This window comes from Podarcis filfolensis, assembly GCF_964270895.1.
Source record: "Podarcis filfolensis genome assembly, chromosome: 5".
NCBI classification, from domain to species: Eukaryota; Metazoa; Chordata; class Lepidosauria; order Squamata; family Lacertidae; genus Podarcis; species Podarcis filfolensis.
Genome location: NC_139608.1, coordinates 54182380 through 54204675, shown reverse-complemented (window position 1 = coordinate 54204675; position 22296 = coordinate 54182380). Strand labels below are relative to the sequence as shown.

General features: G+C 44.3%; 2 protein-coding genes across 7 annotated transcripts in view; one reads left to right on the top strand and one right to left on the bottom strand.

Annotated features, from left to right (window-relative positions):
• The window catches only part of LOC310763929 (disintegrin and metalloproteinase domain-containing protein 9-like), a 34629-nt gene extending 21831 nt beyond the window's left edge, over window positions 1-12798 (bottom strand). Inside the window, exons 1-5 of one of the 6 annotated variants that reach the window (XM_083616893.1) lie at window positions 12654-12798; window positions 8493-8630; window positions 4945-5042; window positions 3226-3302; window positions 1303-1381 (exon numbers count right to left, since the gene is read on the bottom strand). In XM_083616893.1, coding sequence (XP_083473019.1) covers window positions 1303-1381; window positions 3226-3302; window positions 4945-5042; window positions 8493-8565 — 327 coding nt within the window. In that variant the 5' untranslated portion in view covers window positions 8566-8630; window positions 12654-12798. Of the gene's footprint in view, window positions 1-1302; window positions 1382-3225; window positions 3303-4944; window positions 5043-8492; window positions 8731-8763; window positions 9229-10495; window positions 10709-12653 lie in introns of those variants that run through there. The other 5 variants (XM_083616895.1, XM_083616894.1, XM_083616892.1 and 2 more) reach the window with 5 other exon arrangements.
• Window positions 12799-12958: 160 nt separating this feature from the next.
• On the top strand, window positions 12959-22058 carry LOC310763952 (ATPase PAAT). The gene is made up of 6 exons (XM_083617012.1): window positions 12959-13335; window positions 15394-15597; window positions 17266-17338; window positions 17982-18188; window positions 19633-20108; window positions 21486-22058. Exons 1-6 carry the CDS (start codon window positions 13142-13144, stop codon window positions 21700-21702), a joined length of 1371 nt encoding a protein of 456 aa, XP_083473138.1. The 5' UTR covers window positions 12959-13141; the 3' UTR covers window positions 21703-22058.
• Window positions 22059-22296: the final 238 nt, after the last annotated feature.

The window sequence follows — 22296 nt, the reverse complement described above, 5'->3', positions numbered from 1 at the left end:
CCAGAATTGGCCTCCACAGTCACGGACACACTGTTAAGACCATATTCATGGAAGACAATCTTACTCGACTACGAGTGATTGCCAAATAAAGAAGAAGAAGAAATTGGTCCACACCATAGCAAGGACTGTGTTTAGGAGATCACAATGTAAGGGCAGATCTATAACCTCCCACTCCCCTTTGGAAGTGAGTTGATCCAACCTTCCTCTATTCTCTCTTATTCTGGCAGGTAATATTACAGTTTGTAAGCCATGTTTTCCCAACCTGGGGCCCTGTAGCCTGCCAGCATCAAAACAACAATAACATCTGGAGAGTATGAGGTTGAGGAAGGCTGTTCCAGGTACATGAGGCATTTTTGACCAACCATCTTATAGCAGTTTAGAGCAATTTAAACCAAATTCAAGAGAACCAGTGTGGTGTAGTGGTTAAGAGCGGTAGACTCGTAATCTGGTGAACCAGGTTCACGTCTCCGCTCCTCCACATGCAGCTGCTGGGTGACCTTGGGCCAGTCTCACTTCTCTGAAGTCTCTCAGCCTCATTCACCTCACAGAGTGTTTGTTGTGGTGGAGGAAGAGAAAGGAGAATGTTAGCCGCTTTGAGACTCCTTAGGGTAGTGATAAAGGGGGATATCAAATCCAAACTCCTCCTCCTCCTCCTCTTCTTCTTCTTCTTCTTCTTCAACAAAGGGCTCATCCAGACTGGCTCTTGACCAATGCCTAGAAAGCATGGTCCAAGCAGGTTTCTGCTTTTGCACTTTCTAGGTACAGGTCTAAGCAGATTTGCCCTTGCTCCACTGCTTTCCACCAGAAAACCGGCTCTTTAGTAATAAATCAGAGCAATTGCCAATCTGGAGAAAAGCTGATTGATGGTTGCTGTGATTCAGTGGTAAAGATCAGGTTTTTCGGGGGGCGGTGGGGCAGCGAAGCAAGGGCAAGTCTTGATGAGCCCTAAGTTTTTACTCTGCATGGACTGTTGAAATTACTAGACATGACTAAGTTACATCCATTTATGTCAGCAGGCCAATTCTGAGTAAGACATAGTTGAGAGAGTTGTCTCTCTCCCACACACATACCTTAATCTTTTTGTTTAGCTATAAAAATACCTTTCTTGAGGTGGCCAAGAAAGATAAAGGTATCAGGCCTGTGAGACAACTCCCTGGGGCACTATAGCTGCTTCAGATGGGATTACATCACCTGCATCCTCATTGAAAGCAGCCAGTTATTAATCTATAGCAGCCTAGTGAATCAGTTGTTGCTAAAAGGGGCCTCTCCATTAGGGAGGGGGGTCTTCCACCATCACTGTACCTTAGCTTCGAAGGGAGTAGTCTCCAATTTGCCATCTTTTCTGTAGGTATATAGTATAAAATTCTCACCTATAAGGTTTCTGAAAGCATAAAAATACATTGCATGTTGGATTTCTTTTCCTTACTGCATTATCTGCAGATCAGGAAAATCTGAATTTAATGTGGGGTAGTACAGGCTGCCCCTTGGATGAGGACAACATCATGTGGACAAGAAGTAAAACATGTGAGCGTGGGTTTTTAACCGCTTTGAGGTTTTATTACAATCAAGTAGTGCATAAATGTAGTGAAATAAATAAAATAAATAAATGCATTGAATCAATTTTAAACTGGCGTGTTTACACAGCCACAGTCCACTTTGACCTCTATTAGTATTGACTGGTGATAATTTTAAGGTTTTCCAGGAATGGCGCCTTTCTGATACTGAAGACCTGGTTCATAAGATTGCCGTGCTTATTGCTTTGTGGGCAACTATTTGATCCGCTAACTCTTTGTTGTGTTGCCATTCTAGCCTGTTGAAATGTTGCAGTTACCTGCTCCAGAGTAACAACACATTTATCAGGATGTGGTTTGGCAAGAACCTCATCTACCCTGGCGTTTGACACGAGATGAATAATTTTAGGACTCACTTCATTTCTGTGGTTCTGAATTGTTCTGAACTGTTTTTAACATTGTGTTTTAATTGTTGTAACCCACCCTGGGACCTTAGAGTAAAGGGAAAGTACGGTAAATAATGATACTTATAATGTTTTTTTTAAAAAATTATTTTGCTTTGATCTCTTTCTTAGACATCCTAAAATGATCCAAACAATTTTCCCACATCACTCTTCATGACACATAGCCTAATGACCATGTAAAGGTAAAGGTAAGGGGACCCCTGACCATTAGGTCCAGTTGTGACCGACTCTGGGGTTGCGGTGCTCATCTCGCTTTATTGGCCGAGGGAGTCGGCGTACAGCTTCCGGGTCATGTGGACAGCATGACTAAGCTGCTTCTGGCAAACCAGAGCAGCGCATGGAAATGCCGTTTACCTTCCCGCCGGAGCGGTACCTATTTATGTACTTGCACTTTGATGTACTTTTGAACTGCTAGGTTGGCAGGAGCAGGGACCAGGCAACGGGAGCTCACCCCGTCGCGGGGATTCAAACCACTGACCTTCTGATCAGCAAGTCCTAGACTCTGTGGTTTAACCCACAGCGCCACCCGTGTCCCTAATGACCATGTAGTTTAGGGGTATTCCTGGATTCTTTTGCTATCACTTGAGGCTCAGGTTGCCAATCCAGTTGGATTCAAATGAAGTTCAGTCACAACATTCCCTTCACTGCTCCCATCCAAAAGTTTCTCTGTTGCATCCCAAGGTAGCTTGTGTTAAAAAATAAGGCCAGGATCTAGAGACACCTGTACCCATGCATACCATACTTCTGTATGCACCCAGAAGAAAGCGGAATTTCTCCCTTTCTGGTACAGCCTCTTATTCCTCACAGGATGCTATGAGGCCACTGGAGAGGCACATCAAGAGCACTGAAGGCTGTTTCTGGAAGGAGGAAGCTGAAAAGTCTGCTTGCATGCACAGAGAGCACTGTTCTACATGGATCCTGCTGCATGGGTCCATATTGGGTCTAACAGCTAAGTTCACCACAGATGGATTTTTAAAAGTTTCCAAAAGAAAAGTGTATATTAAGTATACAAATGAAAGAGCCATGTACAAATATTAAAAAAAAATTCTCAGCTGCTACACCTTGCCTCTCATTCCTGATAACTTGTACACAAACACACATTTTAATACAAGCCGTTAAAAAAAAAATCCCTTCCCTTGTAGTCTGGCATTCAACAATACTTGTCCCAATGAGATTTCATTGCAAATATTACCGTATATCAAATAAAATAAAACATGAAAAGGCCTGAGAATGGTATACGTAAAACATACTTATTTTTCTTTAATTTCAGGATATGTGTTCCGTTTCCAGTTTGGATCAAGTAAGACAGCTGATTATCTAAATGCTCCTGAAAAATAAATCACATGCAAAACATAATATGCAGTTCTTTAAATCTTCATAAAACCAGCAGTGCCTCTTATCAAAAACAAGTTGCTACAGCTTTGCTCAGTTTTCTAAACAGGCAACAAATCTGCAGAATTCAGTCCAGCAGGTCATTGCACACTCTAGCATTAATTCCTACCAATTAGTTCTTTATATTTACACATTATAATAGATCCTCTGCATTTTTTTATTTTTAAAGGGAGGGTTACACCAGCTGCAGCTGGTGCACAATGTGGTTTCTACTGCTGACACAGCTACAGTAACAGCCTATTCGAAGAGAACAGCACAAGCACATTCAACACTGTGTGCTGCCTGTCAGCTAAAATTATAGACGTATCTTGCTTTGTAAACCTACCAGGATACAGTACAGCTCAGCCTTCAGGAATGACATCACACTCCTTCGGGCCACTGATCATGACCAGAGCACTGCATTTGGCAAAAGGCATGGTTGCCTTATTAATACATGTTGGAGTGCTTCTTAGTATCCAACAAAACAGAAACATGGGAAAATGCCTTTATCCCAAGTTAGACCATTGACTCATCGCCCTCAGTATTGTTGATAGTGACTGTCAATGGCTTTCAATCAGGAGTCTTTCCCAGCCCTAGAAATGCCAGGGATCTTCTGCAAGCAAAGCATTTGTATTTGTATTTGCATGTGTTCTACCACTGAACTATGATCCCTCCCTGGATCCATTCATGCCAGGGAATTGTATTATGCTGGCACAGCTCTCCTTTCACCTGATCCTTTGCTCTGCTAATGTGGTGGGACACAGTTTGGGACCTGAAGTCAAACATGCTTATCTTGTTTATAAACATTATCGAATAACCTCCTGGCAAACAAATCTGAAGGAAGGCTCAATAAACACCAGACATCGTATAACCTTCTCCCAAACTTTGTGAAACAAATCATGAGGAATGCTCAGGAAACCAGACATATGGAAGCAAACTCAGTTCCAAGATGGAGACCGCAACGGGGGCTGAATAAGGCTGTGTACGTACTCCTGTTTTCTCTGCATTCCGTGCAGTTGTCTGGGAAGCAGAGTGTACATATGTGTACATATGACTTCAGCCACAATTCATCTATCCTGTATTTTTAAAATGAAATACTGTGTTTCGATGCTTTGATTCGAAGAAGAAGAATAACATAGCTGGGTTTTAAGCATGTAATGTGTACACAACCCTAGTCCCTGCCAGGTGCTACAGATATCAGATGATACACCTAGGACTCTGGGATAATGAAGAAATTAAGATAGGACTGGTAATCCAGTTCCAGCCCTTTCCTGGAGGGCCTTATTCAACCTGCTGTCTCCATTTGGGGGCTGAGTCTAGAAGAAGACAACATCTAGCCTAATTTTTGTACTTTTTGATTACTTCCTTGTCCCACCATCCCCTGCTTTGTCTAACTTCTAGTTTGATAAAGAGCTCCAGATAACTCAAAAAAGTGGTACAGATCTGTGAAGTTTTGGTTGTCCTAATAATGGTATTGCACAGCTATGGATTTTTTCTTATGGACAAACATGGCTGCTTTTGCTTTTTATTTGCTTTGGACAAGTAGGACACCATATGAAGAACACTAAAGGGAGACAAAAATTGAAGGAAAAACAAACCTTATGAGAATGTGTCCAGCGCTTCACCCTGTCAGTCAATCTTTGAGGAATTACAATCTCATATGTGGAATGCCTAGAGAGCTGATGATCATACCCTCCTAAAAATAAGGTTAGAGTTTTTCAGTTTGCGTGGAGAGACCAGCCTGATAATGTCACAAGAAGATTTATTTTATAATGCCCCAAAGGATCTGGACTCATCCTGTAAAAGGATTATAGAAAACAAGGTTGGGACCCACAAAACCTTAGCATACTTACAAGGTCAGCAGATTTTCTTCAAGCTTGGCCCTGCCAAGTCCAATAAACCTTCTTATCTCTCTTTAATTTTAGATAATTTCTAGCCTTTATGGTTTATGCAGGATCCACACAAAAATTAAATGTTAAAAACAAATTCCTCAAATAATAATAATAATAATAATAATAATAATAATAATAATAATAATTTATTTGTACCCCGCCCATCTGGCTGGGCTTCCCCAGCCACTCTGGGCGGCTTCCAAAAAATATTAAAATCCTCTAATACATCAAACATTAAAAGCTTCCCTAAATAGGGCTGCCTTCAGATGTCTTCTAAAAGTCTGATAGTTGTTGTTCTCTTTGACATCTGGTGGGAGGGCGTTCCACAGGGAGGGCGCCACTACCAAGAAGGCCCTCTGCCTGGTTCCTGCAAAAGCCTGCAAAAGGCTTTGTGCAAGATCCAAAGTAGCAGAAGCAGGAGTCCACTAGCACAATGGTGCTTCTCCACCCTCCCCTCCTCTCTACAGCCCTCAGCCTATGTGCCCTCAAAATCTGGAGGGCACCCTCCAGAAGAGACTGAGGGGGGCACGGAAACTGGAGGAGAGAAACTGGGAGTCTTGCTGCACGAGTGGAGTTTGTTTTCCACAAGCGAGCAGACATAATTGGATCTAATCCTATAGTCTAAAGTAGGTTTACAATAAAAAAAAATGGAATGAAATGAGCAAGTGAGCAAACAGTTGGCAATATGCCATTGGTCAAAAAAATTTTATGACCGTCTAAAAACAAAGAAGACACCTGTTGAACAGGTTATCCAGAGACTGCCCAATACTAGATTCCATGGAACTGAGAGTTCTCTCAACAATTTTTTATTTCTGACCTCCTTAAAATGCCATTGTGCAAAAATGGGGTGATAAATACATTAAATGATAGATAACCATACCTATATTTTATCAACAGTCTCAGGCACTCCTTACTTGCTTTGCCTATTATTACAGACAGGGTGAGCCCAAGACGTTTTGCTGTCTAAGAAATATGGATATATGTGTCCCCACCCCTCCATGAGCAGAAGCTGCCCAGACTGGTAGCTGTATCTTCCTTCAAAACTGTTGATGGGATTGTGTCTTCTACAGCACCTGAGGGCCCCAAATTTGCTTGGAAGGGGCTGGGTAGTCTGTTTGGCCAGGCCTGTGTGGTGGTGGGCAGCCAGGTACTCTGAGCCTTGGAGGGCTAAGCCAGACAGGAGACTCTGCCAGGGGCCTGACGGTCTTATGCTGTCCTGCCAAGAACACCCTGTGCCTTTCATCTGCCCTGGGCTTCAGACAAGCTTTGCACAAGCCTGTGTGAGGCATGCATGGCTCAGCCTTCCACTTCAGCCGCCTGAAGCAGCTACCTCTTTATACCTAATGATAGGGCTGATTCTTGGTAAAAAATATCTTTATACTCTGGGCCAGCTCCCTGCGGTAGTTTATTGTTGTACTTTGTTTTAAAATTTATTATTGTACATTGTTTTAATTGTTTGTTTTCCTTCTGTGATTGTACCCCCAAGTGTGTTTATAAGCTCGTCTCCGACCGTAGTAAATTATCTATCTATCTTTATACAAAACAGTACATTGGTACCTCGGGTTAAGAACTTAATTCGTTCTGGAGGTCCATTCTTAACCTGAAACTGTTCTTAACATGAAGCACCACTTTAGCTAATGGGGCCTCCCGCTGCTGCCACGCCGCTGCTGTGCGATTTCTGTTCTCATCCTGAAGCAAAGTTCTTAACCTGAAGTACTATTTCTGGGTTAGCAGAGTCTGTAACCTGTAATCCGAGGTACCACTGTACATACCTTTAAACTACCTCAGTGATACAAAATTAACTGGTTTACATATTATGTTGGTCACTGGATGAATTATCAGCACAAGTTGGAAGTGACCGCGAAGATCATCTAGTTCAACGCCTCCTGCAATGCAGGAATCTTTTGGCCCAACATGGGGCTCAAACCCACAACCCTGAGATTAAGAGTCTCAGGCTCTACCCACTGAGCTACTGAAGCAACTATAAATCAAATGTATGAATTGCAGGCCTGACTCACTGGTGTCTGTTCTTACTTAAATATCAGGCAAACTTGCTTGGAAGAATTCTGGCCCTCTATGGTGCTGTATAAAGCCTGTTAATCAGTGTTTATAGAAAGGTTCTCACTGAGTAAACAACTTTTTTAAAAACAAACCAAGCTTCACATCTTCTAGAAATGGTCTTTGAAATACGAAAGAGTGTCCTTCCCTAAAAACCCATATCTGACATACAACTTGTCTTTGTTACCTGTAATTCTGCTCACGAAAAGAGTCTCCCTCCCCACTATGCACCAGCTTCCTTTTGCACACTGAAATGCACCATGTTCATTTAAAAACAAACAAACATGCTACTAATTAACAGCTGAATGCTAATATAGCAAAAACAGTTTTTAAAGAACATAGGCTACTTTAATTTATGCACACACACCCTCTTCTGCATAATTTTTCAAAACAGATCCTCTTGTCAGTTTGAAACATTTCCAAAATGCCACATTATTTAAAGATAAGTCCTTCATCATGTGATCTTTCATACCTATCTTATCTTACAGCAGCACACCATATATTCCTATTCCAAATACCACCCCACCCCACCCCAATTTCTTTTCTGAACAATGGGATGTCAACTCTTTGATGCGACTTTGTATACTCCTTGCTTCTTCAACATAGTTGATGATTTGAAGGCGCTTAATTTCCGCAATTTCCTAACTAGCTCTGGTTTATTTGGGTTATAGTTTACTTCACTTTCCTTGTTTTGGCATAAAGATTTCTAGGTTGGTATATATAAAACCTGCATTTGGATTTAAACTTACAAATCAATACATATTACCAAAAATTGATCAGGACCAATACTCTGTTCCATCCTAGGACTGAGCATCCACACTGTTTGGTAAAGATTGAAGTGGGCGTGAAAAGTAAACTTTTGCCACATAGTTATATAAATAAGGAGCTTAAACCACTGAATCTTTTGCCTAATATGCACCTTTTAGGCTATGACTGGTTCCATTTCAGGAACTGCATCAAGAGATTCTAGCTGCCTGATTCACAACTTCTTCTGAGAGAAAGGAAGCATTCTTAAAACCCTGATCTGAAATGGACTTTTTGTTTTTGTTTTTGAAGCACATAATAAACATTTGTCCCTATACGAGTGCTAAAGATCACAGCCTAAACCACCCCTCCAAGTACTGATTTGGGCATCAAGCTGCCAATGTAAACTTCTAATTGCTTTTAAAACAGACAGAAAACAAAGCAGAACTTACCCATTGTTAGCACTGGTTTTCCAATGCCGGTTAGTCCTAGCATGATTAAATAATACAGGCAACATTCTGACATGGTTTCTTCCTCCAGCTTTGCTGGCTAAGGTGCTCCAGCCTGCAGGAATGCCCCAGCAATTTCACCTAATGGCCATAAAGCAACAGAACTGAATCGCAGGCGACTGACATAGTAACACAAGAATTCAGATAACACTTCCAAGGAAAGGGGAAGTGACTCTCTGAGCCAACACTGCAGAAAACTGGTTTGTCAACTTACCATTTACAGGCGGTGTAACTGGAGAAATGCACCCTGTCCACTTCACTGTAAAGATGACAAAACTAGATTCCTCTAAAACTATTTTACAAAGCCCTAGGGCTTTTTTTCACAACTAAAGTGAAAAACATCCGCCTTTTAGCCTGGAACATGTCACTTGTGACTGCAGCAAATATAGGATAACGAGCGGAAAAGAGCCATTAAGACATCCTAGACAGTGTATTATTTCAGAATTGTAGCGCAGACACTGGTGGGTGGGGTGGAGATGTTGAAACAAAAGACCTAAAATCCACTTCCAGCAGATTTAGTTTTATTATGAGATGAGTAAATAAAGTATGACAGCAATGCTGTCGCTAAAGTTGCAGCCGTGTACTCAGCTGACCAGGAACTGCACCAGAATGATTTCATTTGCAAGTGGGTCCCCACCCAGCCTTAAAAATGTATTAAAATTCCTTTCAAAAGCAACTCTGAAGATGGACAGTGATGTACCTACAATGTAGAAATACTTGGCAGTGATGAACTGAGTTTTTTTATCAATGCATTTGTATGTTTTGTGTTTGTGTATAATTCCCAACCTGGTGCAGTGATATGTCACCAGAGAAGCAGGTCCCACAGAGCAGCCTAGTCCCTGCCTTGAAGAATAGTGGGGGGAGGGGGCGTCAGATCGAGGGACAATCACTAAGCTCCCCCCCCCGAAACAGTGGTGGTCAATCCTTGGCCCTAGGCTACATTTTACGTACTTTTTCTTAATTCAAAAGCCCTCTGCAACTTCAGACCTCTGACATGAGCAATCTCTCCTGGTAAGTCCACTATGCAAGGAAGAAGAGATCAAAAGATGTCAGGGAAATAAAGAAAAAGAGATTTGCAAGGGAAAAAGTAAAAAGGGGTAAGAGAGAAATGCTCTCAGATGCAGTGGCGGCTGACAGATTTCTTCTGAAGTAACGCAAACCTCTACAGGGAAAAAAAGGCTTGTCCACATTCGAACATTATTTAGCTGTTAATTCACCTTCCTCCCGTTTGAATTAGACCAAAGTAGTCCACATCCACACATATTTGACTTTGTATACGAACAACTTAAGTCTTTCTCATTCATATCAGTAGGCGTTCCCTTTTGAGTATGTCCCCACCATCTAATTTGTTGATTCTCTATTGCTGATTAAGTACAGTACTGACAGGGAATCCATCAGACAGCTGTGTGTGCACCTTGGGTTTTCTTTTTCTTTTATCGTTGCCTAAGAAGTGTGCGGAGACACACAACTGTAAATGCACTTTCTTACCGAAAAAGGATTCACTTGAGGCATTAGGACTGTGGCAACTGTACAGGGAAATCCATAAACAGTTCCCAAGCAATGAACCTCTCCCTTGACATAACCCTATTTCAGGCTGCAGGGAGTGCAGCAAGGATCATATGGCACCCCTACTTCTCTCATCTCCTGCAGCCAGACTTTTGCCATCTCTTCCTGGGCCCCCAACGCTGCCACGACGGCAACCTGCTGGGCAGCCAAGCTACCCACCACAGTGGACACTTCTGAATTCTAATCCCCAGCATCTTTCTTTTCTTGGAGAAGTATAGAAAGCCATCAAATCAGACTAAAAAGTGAGCAGTGAGAGCTCCCTCACTATAGGCACAGTTATAGGAAGGTAGGCCATAGAGTTTGCCAGAAATACCTAACTGAAAAAAGGCTCTTGACTTTGCAGCACTCATGAAAGCTGGCAAAATGCTCATCAGCCTAACCTGGAGTCCAACATGGCAGCAACAACTTTGCAAAACCCACCTGGGATTGCCTCAACCCATTGGTTAAAGACCTATGAACTATACTTTTGCTCCAGTTCACAATAGTAATATATAAAAACCTGTTTCCACATTGGAAACTGGCGTCAGCAAAATTCTCTAGAGGCCAGTGAAGACATGCAACTGAACAGTTCCGCTTCTCCTTTTGCTAACCACAAGCTGGCAGGAAAGATTTGTTTTTGATCTTATGACCGTTTTGTAAAATAAGGGCAGACAGGTTTCACATCTGGGGTCGGGGAGTGGCAGACTGTTCACTTCGTAGAATGCTAGAAGTTTGGAAGCAGTGTTGCTATTCCACACCCAGCTTAAAACAGAACAGCAATGATAGGATAGCAACCACGGTGTTAAGAGGGAACACAACATGTCTACATATCATGAGCACTGGCGTTTCTTTTTCTTTAGTGGGGAGGGAGGAGAGACAATTTAGCTAGATTTGCCTTTGCTGAAATTAGATGTGTGTTTCCATACAGGATCTCCGTTGCTGTGTATAATAGTCTCTTTTCAACATAATGATGTGGTGATGATATAAAGTATTTTAGGCTGCAAGCTGAACTCTGAACCTCCATACCTGCAGGGTGCTGTGGAGTAGTGTAGCCACCACCAGATCCACATCCACAATGGTATTATGGGGTGGGAAGGGCAATCAACACCTCTGAGACCAACTCAGGATCTAGCAAAACCTGGGCTGGCTCTGCCTTACCCTTTCTCTACCCTCTGAACACCCCACTTCAGGGCTTTCTGCTGGCAGGGATACACCAGTGGGCCTCCTGCCTGCACATGCAGCAAGAAGGTGGTTCAATCAGGAGAGCCAAGCAGAGGAGCACCTCCGCTTAATCCCAGCCCACCAGTTAGGCATAAATGGGTTTTGATTAATTGCTCTGCCCCAGTGTAACCCTATGCATGTCTAGTCAGAGTTGTCCCACTGAGAACTATGGAACTTATTCCCAGGAATAAGTGTATATAAGACTGCATCCTCATGCTGTGTACACACTATACTGTTTAAAGCATGTTCAAAGCACATGTTCCCCCTCAGAAAATTCTGAAGACTGAAGTTCGTTAGAGTTGCTGGGAACTGTAACTCTGCAAGGAGTAAACTGCTTTGGGGGCAGAATGTGCTTTAAAGGTGTGTGTACACGGCCACAGTATTAGTGAACATCATTATATCCCATTCCTGTATAAATGTCCTGCTGTTTCCATTCATACTAGTGTTTGTATTGTACAGTATTGCAAACCTGCACCAGTGACAATATATTCTACAACTAAAGATCAAGCAGGTGAATTTTTTTTAAAAAAGATTTTATTAGAGTGCCTTTGTAAGCCACTATCTAGTTATACAAGCTTTTGTGGGGTCTAAAGATCAACAGCCGCTGCCTTGGGTCTACTTTTGGGACATGAAAGCTATCACGCACTATTTAGTGATGATGACAACAGCAATGAGAACATCTGCCAGAGTGAGGCTTGATCCAACTTGTTTCCTCTGCCACCTAGATATAGCCAGGAGGGGAGATGCTATGAGGACGATCTTTCTTGGTTCAAGATATGGGACCCTGGTGAAGTTATGCCTTTGCTTTTGGGGCTACAGTTGAGATCCAAGTGAGAGGGGGATGTCATTGAATACATTCAAGACAAAAGTGGGGCTTTCAGCTGGAAATTTTGGTTGTGTTTGTTAATAAGCTTATAGCAGGTGTCCTAATATATATCTTGTATAATACAGAAGCCCATCTACAACATGGAGGTGCTTCTGTGTAGCTGTAATTCGCCCCTCCAGTTTACAATAGCATGGATATATTGTTTGATACAGTAGACTACACTACAGGACTACCCAAATGCATTTTTCTCTATATATGCACACACACACAAAAGCACGTTGCATTTTGGGAATGCACCGCCTTGCCCACCCACCCCCCAATTTGCAACGTGGGAGGCTAATGACACTGTCAGATCTGCGTCGTAGGGTTGTCGCAGGCACCTTTTCTGAGACCCCATGGGGAATACGGAGTGGGTAATCCTGGACAGTTTATTTCCCTCTTCCTAGCACGAACAGAGTTTGCTGAGCGCTGAAAAGCCGAATCTTAAATTTTAAAAAAGCTGAACAAAATACACGAATGGCATTTCCCCCGCCCCACACTCAAGAAGACCTGGGTTTCAACGAGAATGAACTTCTGTCTCTGCTTCTACTGGGGCGGGGGGTGCGCGTGGAGTGAGCGGGGCAGGATACGGCCAAATCCCTGCAACGGCTTCCTCCGTGGTCTCTCGTGAGCGGCTCTCCCCGTTTCACCACTCAAACCAGAGGGAGCCGCGGCGTCGAAAGAAACTCGGTAATCCAGGCTGCGGACAGCCAAACATCGCCTTTTCTCTATGGCCAGCTTTCATCCTATCATATGCTAAAACGTCTACGGTTGAAGCTGCGGAAGGGCGGAAGTTCCTGCGGGGAAAAACCGTCCGGCGAGCCCCGCGATCTTGTGAAGCTGAGTTCCCCCCTCGAGAACCGCCCCCTCCCACCGCCCTTCTTCTTCCCCGCTGCCCGCGTATGGTCCCGCCGCGTAGCATCCTCTCGGCGCCCAGAGCCCGGGGGGCTTCCTGCTTGCCATGGCGAGCGGCAGCAGCCTGGCGGCGGTAGCTGGCCTCGCAAAAGCTCCCGCCGCTGGAGGCCCCTTCGCGCCCGCCGGCCGGCTGTCGGCCGCCTGCTCCTGGGAGTGCCGGGCGGACCTGGCGGGAGTCCTGCGCCTCGTCCCGGAGGGGGAAGCCGACGCCTGCGAGCCCCTGGGACCCCCGCTGAACGGGTGAGGAAGACGCCCGAGACCGGGGTGCGGGGGCGGGACACACGCCCCAGGTTGCGGGCCTTCCTGTTATCTGGAAGGAGCCCCGGGAGCCGGGGGAAGGAGGCGAGGGGCAGCCGAGACGTGGCTTCGAGGGGCTTGGCGGGGGGCTGCCCCTCTTCCAGAACCCCCCCCAACCCCCCAGAATGACCACCAGGTGCTGAACAAGCATCAAACAACCACAGAGGCTTCCGCGTCGTGACTCAGCGGGCAGGGTGTAGGTGTGTTTTTGCACGAAAAGGATGCCAGGCTCATCAGTTCCCGGCGTCGATCCCTGCCTTGGAAACCTTGGAGAGCTCCTGCTGTCAACTTTTCCCAAATTGAACCCAAACACATTGCACTCGGGGGACCCGCTTCTTAAATCTTTGGCCGTATAGTTTGCACGGTTGCACTCGGCGTCTGCTGCGACCCAATTTGGATCAATTGGAAGACCAGTGGGTGTAGCAGCAGCCTGGCAAGAATACGCTCTTGTCCTCATTCCACCTTTTCAATCCACCCTTCCCCCTCTGGGGTAGCTTTCTTACTTGCTCTAGAACAGTGGTTACCAATCTTTTTTTGGCCGTGCCCCACGTAAGTATCTCTAAAATCCTGGTGTCGTCCCCTCCCCCTCTGGGACATATAATTCTTATTATTCAAAAAGTAAACTCCTATTCACGTGGAGGAAGCCTAAAATGCCATTAACTTGGTCTAACTCATTCTTGAATTGTCCCTACCCCCTAAAAATCAAAGTGCCCTCCTGCAGGGCGTTTACACCACATTGGGAACCACAGCTCTAGAACAAGTCCCTTTTATAAGTTAGGTTCCGAAGTCTCAGCTCCATTTTTCCATTCTGGCAACCTTGCAGTGACCCTCCACTACCTAAAACAGGGGTCCCAATTTACACATGGTAGCTCCTGTTAATTTGGTTTAGCAGCTAGGTTTCCAAATCAGGGTAGTAGCCTCCTCTCCACCGAGAACACCGCCAGGGGCTACAGAGGGAAGGGGTTCTCCCAGCACCGAACTAATCCACTAGGGGTTCAGTGGACAGTACTGGGTTTGATGGGACCAGTGCTCTGAATTGGTATAAGGCAGTGTCTTGTATAACGTTTATAGGCTCCAAAGCTGAGTAAACCTATTGGACACAGTGGGCCTTACTTTTGAGCAGACGGCCAAAGTTGTAGTACAAGCTATCATGGATCCAAGTATGAAAGCTTATTTTACAATGGCAGTGTGATTGTGTACATGCACCAAAGTAAGTATTATTTCACTCAGTAGGGCTTGCTCACAGATAAGTGTGACATAAAACCTTTTTTAAAAAGTGCCCCTTTAGTTGTTTTTGCTGCAACTGACTAGCACAGCTCCTGGGTCTTTTAACAGTTTCCTCAGAAATAGATTTTTCTTTAAGGTACTGCTCTCTTCATCTCTCTGCAATGGTTAGCCGGAGCTACCAGAATCATTCTTTTTTTAAACCGTGCCTATGAATGGTAGCACTAATGAATTGCAGCAGCTACAGCTTAGATCTGCTACAGCTTAGATCTGAATTCAAGTCCTCGTTTTCCAAAGAAGCTCATTAACTGATCTAAAACAGTAGTTTCACCAAGCCAACAATGGTCAGATACTCTAGTATCCTATCATTCAGACATAGAAAAAAACCGTATTTGAACAATGTGGCAACAACAGGGGTAGATCCAGTCCTCTGAGGTATATCACTATTCTCTCATTTATTATACAGATGCAGAGTTTAAGCTATATTGGTGATTATATGTTACCGTGCAATCCTGTGCACATTCATTCAGAAGCAAGTCTTGTCGTAAGTCCCAATGGAGTTCATTTGCACAGTGCAGTTGGCACCCACAGGTTCTGATCTCAATTTAAAATGCAACACTATTCACCAACTAACACCTGTAAGAGGAGTATTTTAAAACACACACGCACACACTGTCATGAGCAGTTTGTCATTAACAAAACTTTACTGTTTAGTAACTGGAACTGTCAGTGCTTTGGCTAAATGTATAATTCTAGATGGACTTTCCCACCTTCTAGTGAGAATGTCGTGGTTCTTGAAGGACGATTACACAATGACAACGTCGCTCCATGCTTACTGTACTTGCACTGTGACCCCCACGGTTCAGAAGAAATTACTGGTCTTGGCATTGTCAGTGAGGCCCGGAACATGGAAGTCTACGTTGGTGACGAGTACTGTGGAACTGGCAGAGGAGCGAAAGTCTTTACTGGCCAACATAGCAGGTCAGTTGTTTTCTCCTTTTTTTCCAGGTTGCTGACATGTTAGTTTTATGTGGCACACTGAAAGGAAATAACTATATGCATCCCACTTCACAAAAAGCTTTTCTACCTGATCACCTGGAGGCAGCTCCAATGCATTATAAGGCTAGCGTACTCATTTCTTACAAGAGAATCATTTTTTAAGTTGCATCTTTTTGAAAACTCCGGCATGGCATTTCAAGGAACTGTGGATATATAGGAAGTTTCTTTTAAAGAATGGATGGAGAAACTGTTGTTGGACTCTCAACTCCCACCAGCCCTAGCCAACATGACCAATGGTCATTGATGATGGGAGTTGTAGTCTAGTAACCTCTGGAGGGCCACAGGTTCTCCACCCAAGTTTTAAAGCAAATGAGAGAGTTGTCATTTAAAAGAAAAAGACCCAGTTTGAGATGGAAGATTTGGATTTTAAATAAAGCATGTTGTCACACTGCATAACCAAATTTTGTTGTTTCTCCTTTTTTTTTTTTTAACCAACTTATGCATTGATATTGCCATGCAGACTGCTTTCTGCTAGTGCATTGAAATGCAAAGCAACATTTGGGATGCTGGTTGGGAGCTACTGTTAAAAGAAGGTTCTCCCCAGAAGAAAAAGTGTCTGCATCTGACTCACTGAAGGGAGGAGGATAGAGGGTGAGAGGTTAGCAATGAGACCCTCTGTGGATAGGGCAAGCAGCCTCATGCCGCAGAAGAAAGAAAAGGCTATTGATAGGTAAAACTGTAGGTGTACTGGACGAAGCTGATCCTCCAACTACATGCGTTTCAAGAAGTTTATATGGGAATGACATTGGGACAAGAGCCTTTATTATGCTTGTGCCCCTATGGCGCATAGTGGCCTCTTTACCCCAGCAGTGGAGCATATGCCCACACTGCCCGGGGGTGTGTGGCGTGCGCCCCCAAGGGGGCTGGAGGGCACCCTCCTGGGCATCACAGTCCGAGGGGGGCAGGGAAGCTGCCACCAATGCCCCTCCTGCTCTTCACCACCAGGTTGGGCCTGACCCGACGGCAGAGCTGCTGTGGCTGAGGAGGGCAGGCGGCATCATTACTGCCCACTCTCCTGCTCTCCTCCCCCAGGTCAGGTCTGACCCAGGGGCGGAGCTGTGCCCAGGCATGAGCGCTGCGACCAAGGCGCAGCTCCTTCTCGCTCAGAGCCAGGCTCCAATGAAGGAGCCTGCTTTGGGGGCGCCTGTCTGTGCCCCCTCACAAATTGCATCTGGGGCCACGGCCCCCATGGACCCCCCCCCCCCGCTACACCTCTGCCTTACCCTAAGTGTCAAGACACCCTCTGGACCAGCATGATTGCATATGGGGCGAGGGGATGCCACTGAAAGGACCCAATTCATGCATCCATGGAAGCCACACTTGTATATGTGGTTCTCCGGATCATAGTCTTGATACATACATTTTTATACTATGTTTAAATCATATTTGGACCCATCAAACCACTCAAAATATATCAAAGTTGTTGAGATTTTCAGTCATTATTTTCTTTTCTTTTCCTGGGCATCAGTGTAAGCAGTACCTTGAAAAACAGCAGTAGGCTAATCTGTGTTGTGCTTCTTGTGAAAAGCTGTTGCATAAAACTTCATGTTGTTATACAGAATTTCCACAGCTTGTTTTTTTTGTTTCTAGCAAAAATGACCAGGTTTCATTATACCAAAAGTCACTTAAATTGGAGTGCTCCGCAGCCTCTTGTAAGATTAAGGTAGGAAGTTACAGAAATTATTTCTTAAATTGTGTTTATCAATCTTATTTATTCAAAAAGGCAGCACCAGTACAGTGCCATGCTCTGTGTTCTGTTTTGAGTACTGAAATAAAAGAGGAAATATGATTCCTTTCAAACAGCAATGAGCGTCTTGTATATACAGTCAGACCTAGTGTTGGCAACTGATGTGATCAGGAATCTCCTGGATGCCTTGCATTGACAAAGGGACCAGTAATCAATTTGAGCTGATGCTGGACCTTAAACAAGGAGCCTGTAGCAGGAAGCACACTGAGATTCTTACTTTACTGTGGAAATTTCTGGGAGAGAACTGAGAGGGGGAAAGACCCACCTAGGCCAGTCTAGTTCTGCAGCAATATCCCAGCCATCAATGTATCTGTGAGATGAAGAGAGAAACCACTGGGGGAAGAGGTGACCTACCCCTGGCCTGCCAAAAGAAAAAAAACAGCCCTGCATCATGGTGCTCCCTAGACAGCAACTCCATAATAATCACCTTTTAAAAAGTTTTTTTTTTCCTAGACCAAGTTTACTGCTTATAATCCATAACATTTTGTAGAGATAAGTGACTATTTAACTATTTCATCAGTTCACTCCTGTCTGTATCCTTCCCTCCTCCACCATCCAGCTGCTGTCCATCCCTGAAAAACAAAGAGTCCTCATCAGTAAAATCATAGTGCAAGTCAAGCCAGTCTGTGTGAACCCTGTGCCAGACATTGCTGCGCTAGGATCAGGAATAGACTTGGGCAAAGTGCAAACAATAGTGGAATCTATGGGATCCAAATTATCACCTGGGGCTCAGCAACTCCTGGATATGGTTGTATTTCAACAGAAGGTAAGTTATTATCCTTTATTCGAAGCTATATATGAAATGACCATTGTCAATGGTGAATGAGGTGGAGAACGGACATGGGTTCCCTGTGAGGGATGTATGGCATTTGTGTACTGAGACAAATCGTATGAATGCACTTAGTGGGATTTCATCCGATAAGGGCTGATATTCCCACTGCTTGGAGCGAGGGCAAGATTTGTCTTCTAGATTTCAGCTGTAGAACTAAGCTAGAATAGACAACAACATAGGCAGCCCTTATGTAACCTGCCAGACAAACAGAGCAAACTCCTTACAGTGGACTGGGGAGAGGAGATGTGGGGTTAGGCAAGGTGTCTGTCTATGCCCAGCTCTCCCAGCTCTGTCCACCTCCCACCAGCTGCCGCCAATGAAGTGATGCAAGGGGCATTCAGTTGGTACCAACCTCTCTTCCCCTCAGAACATGTGGGCGGGAGGGCCACTGGCAGAAAGCAGTGGAAAGCCCCTAAAGGATGCATTCCTAAGATGAGGATGGGGTTGGATTGTGTTGGGGCAAGATCCCGCTACTGTCATACAAAAGCATCAGACTTGTCCTGTCCCACCTTCTGCCATCTCTGCCATGAGCAGCAAGGGCATGGATGTGGTGGCTGCTCTGCAAAGCCTCTTCACTGTGTGCGGTTGGAGGTTGGATTGCACCCTAATGGATTTTATCACTGTGATGTTAATAAGAGATAGGCAGTCCTTTAAAGCACCTCTAAGATCCTTTAGCAAGTAGGCAGTGAAGACAAGAAGAGTGAAAATACTATGGATACCCAGTTGTGGTAGCTTGATTATATGATAGAAATGCACTTGTGCAATGGGTCTTCTGGTTTCTCTTTCACCTCCTCCGGTCCCCCATACACCCCCAAAATCCACTCTGAAATGTCCCCCAACCCTCTGGAGCAGAGTTTGGTGGTGCACAGGGGAACAAGGAAGGAAAAACACCTTTTGCATGAGTGGATGCCTTTTCACGCTATGTTGAATTGCACCTTATATAGTTTCCTCTGTCTGCTGCCCTCTTCCTTTGCTCTGATTGCCCACATTTCCAGGCAATTTTGTTCTTCATTTACTGTACTACAGTAGAGGCTCCTAATGTAGTTGGTTGTCTCCCCATTCCAATTATTGTGCAGTATACAAAATCACATTCACTATACATTTCTGTAAGCAATATTAATTAGTACCCAAGGTGAACAGGAACCAACAGGGAGAGCAGGGTGCAATTCGGGAGCAGAAGGTGGTAGATATGTGATCAGAAAAGAACAAATGCTCTTCCAGGCTGAGAGGGTGATAAAACGGCAAGAGAAGTAGTCCCCAACCTCACGTTGCCTGTTCAAAACGAACAAGCCCAAAACGATGTCCTTGATGGATAGGGCTGCATGTATTGGCTTGTTTGGGCTTCACACTTAAGTTGTTAACATTTTATTTCTATTAGAATGGTCTTCCATTTGGAGGCAAGTTACAAAATGTCTTTGGGAAAAACGGATTTGGGTTTGAAAACAATCATACCATTGATGGATTGAAAAAGGTAGTTGATATTGGAAGATTAGACCACTTGCCCAATGGGCCATCTCTTCCAAGAGCTCACGCAGCAGCTGGAATGGCTATAGAAGAATTAAAGAGGCATGCCGATATGAACAAACAGATTCCTAATGCAGAAAATGTATGTGAGACTCCAGGACTTCAGGCTCCACAGCCCAGCGCTGTACTTTCTCAGAATGACTTCAAAGGTTTAATCTCATCCTTTTTGCAAGAGCAAGGAAGTGAAAACCCAAACGCACACAACTCCATGCTGCTGCTTCCACTCCTTCAAACGGTATGCGGTCAAGTAAATCGGTTACGAATAGATGAAAGGAATAAGCACTGTGAGAACAGATCCGCATCTGAGGAGGATGGGATTCAGACTTTTGGGTGAGTCCTGACTGCGGAACTTCGCAAACTACTTTTACTTTGGCAATTTCACTAGTGGCCAGAGGAAGGAAGGGAGGGAGGGAGGGAAGGAGGGGGCAGTTGGGATCCAGATCACCAGTAAATAAAAGCGGGTAGTACTGAATAGTGAGGAGGGATAGTTCAGGAGTCCCATTGACGGGACAGGAGCAGCTGAGCTGGAGGGGACTCTCCTTAACCTGGGAGTTCCGGTTTCCCCCTTCAGCTGGGGGGATCTTCTGTCCTTTAGAGGTGTTGCTGCGTTGGAGGGCTGCAAGTCTAACTCCGCAGTTTCCTGGGAGTAAGCTCCAATTCATTCAGTGGGACTTGCCTCTGAGTAGACCATTTCTTGGAGGCTTTGCTTTTGGGGTTGAGGGTGTTTGGGGTTGAAGGTGAGCAGAGAAGAGAAGAAAGGACAATTTGGCTGGGCATTTCCTCCCACCAGTTTCCATTACAGTGAACCAATGCTCTGTAGGAATCTTTTATCTTTGCTCCAGGGGCTTAGAAAGGGAACCAGGGGTGTGTGGATGTGAAGAGAGGGTGGTTTTTATTGTACAGCTCTCTTTGTCTGAGGTGCACAGGTAGGACGTCTCTACCCCTAACACAGAACAAGGCAGAAGATGACTGAGGCGCTGAAATTAAGGACTGTGACACTAAAGACTTCTGGGGTTGACGGTGAATGTCATAATTTGGATGCTAACTAAAGCTGTGTGCATTGAGTAAACTAGCCCAGTAGGTGGAGGGAAAAAACCTGTTGCCCTGCTGTGCTAGTCAACTAATTGAAGGGACACGGTTTTGATTTTAAGCACATCCTGAGTGGAGTCTGTATAGTACGGTCCACATTTATTCAGGCTGTTTACTTCCTAAGGTGTGGAGCTGCTGTAGTTGTTGTGCTGTCAGAGTAGGCCTTTCAGGTAGAAACTCAGCAAAAAGAGCAAGAGGGCTCCCAGAGACAGTAGAGGGTGACACACTAGGGTGACACACACTGGCTTCTAAAGGGTGTTTGTTGAAAGTTAAGAACATTGCCACTAGCAATTTAAAAGGGGTATTTAAAATGAGAGTTGTCATAGTGATTTGTGGTTAAAAGTAGAAGATGGCAAATGTCTCCTCTTTTTTCCTCTTCAAAATATGGCAACCCTATACTTAGAGTGAAAAGATGAATAGTTATAATTTCTAAGTTTGCGTTGTTAACTGTACAGTTCAGAATTAAATCATATTAGGTGTTCAGTAACATAGTCCAGAAACACACTGACTCAGTGCCTTGCCTTCTGTTGAGGCATTTTAATTTCATGTAGTTAATATTCACAGTCAGTTATATTTTGGGCTGGTGTAAATTATTTCTTGTGTGTCCGTTTATTGCAGCTTGGAACAGCAGCCTGTTTTTCTGCACATGGAAAAGGTCATCGCCAGAAACATGGAACTGATGGAGAAGAGATTGATGGACCATATTGATCTGCGTATGCAGAAACTTCAGGAACATCTAGATCATAAAGTTGCTGCTCTGTTTGATTTGGTTCAGAATTCCAATAATGTTTCAAAAGAACATGATTCTGAAGAATGCTCAGATGGGAAGAGGTAAGCAGTCTTTGGGACATGGGAGGCTTCAATGTAAGTGTTTTCCAAGGGCAACTATTTATTCTGCAAGCTTTTCAAAACTATGTGTATAAGCTTGTAAATACCTGAGACCTCAGTATTTGTACTTGTTACTGTAATTTCCCCAAGTATTGTACACTAATGTTAGTGTTTGTATATCTGTAACTTGCAAAAAACAACAACCCAACAACCCAATATTTTTTCCGTTCAGAGATCTTTTCTATATTTCCTTAGGACTTATTTATTCATAAACATTTCAAAAAAGTAACTGTTTTGGGGTGTTTGCCCCTCTTTCATTGAACTAAAGAAAAGTTCTCCAAATAAAGTAGTTTGCAGGTTTAACTGTGGTGTCTTATGTCCTACTGTAGGCAAGAATTAAATCAATTCTGTTTTCAGGCAATGACCAATTTACACACTTCCAATTGTCACACGACTGTACCTGCTTACATTGCAGTGACCTGGAAGGGACCAGAACGGGGGGCGTGGGCATAACAGGGTGGAGCAGGCTTACGTGTTTTCCACTGTCATGCATGATGACCTGGAACACAACCCCCCTGCAAACTGGGGTTTGCCTGTATTC

Coding starts and splice junctions, on each gene's coding strand:
- LOC310763952 (XM_083617012.1), top strand. CDS start 13,142: ATGGCGAGCGGCAGCAGCCTGGCGGCGGTAGCTGGCCTCGCAAAAGCT. Junction 15,598..17,265: donor TTTACTGGCCAACATAGCAG/GTCAGTTGTTTT, acceptor TTTTGTTTCTAG/CAAAAATGACCAGGTTTCAT. Junction 18,189..19,632: donor TGGTTGTATTTCAACAGAAG/GTAAGTTATTAT, acceptor TATTTCTATTAG/AATGGTCTTCCATTTGGAGG.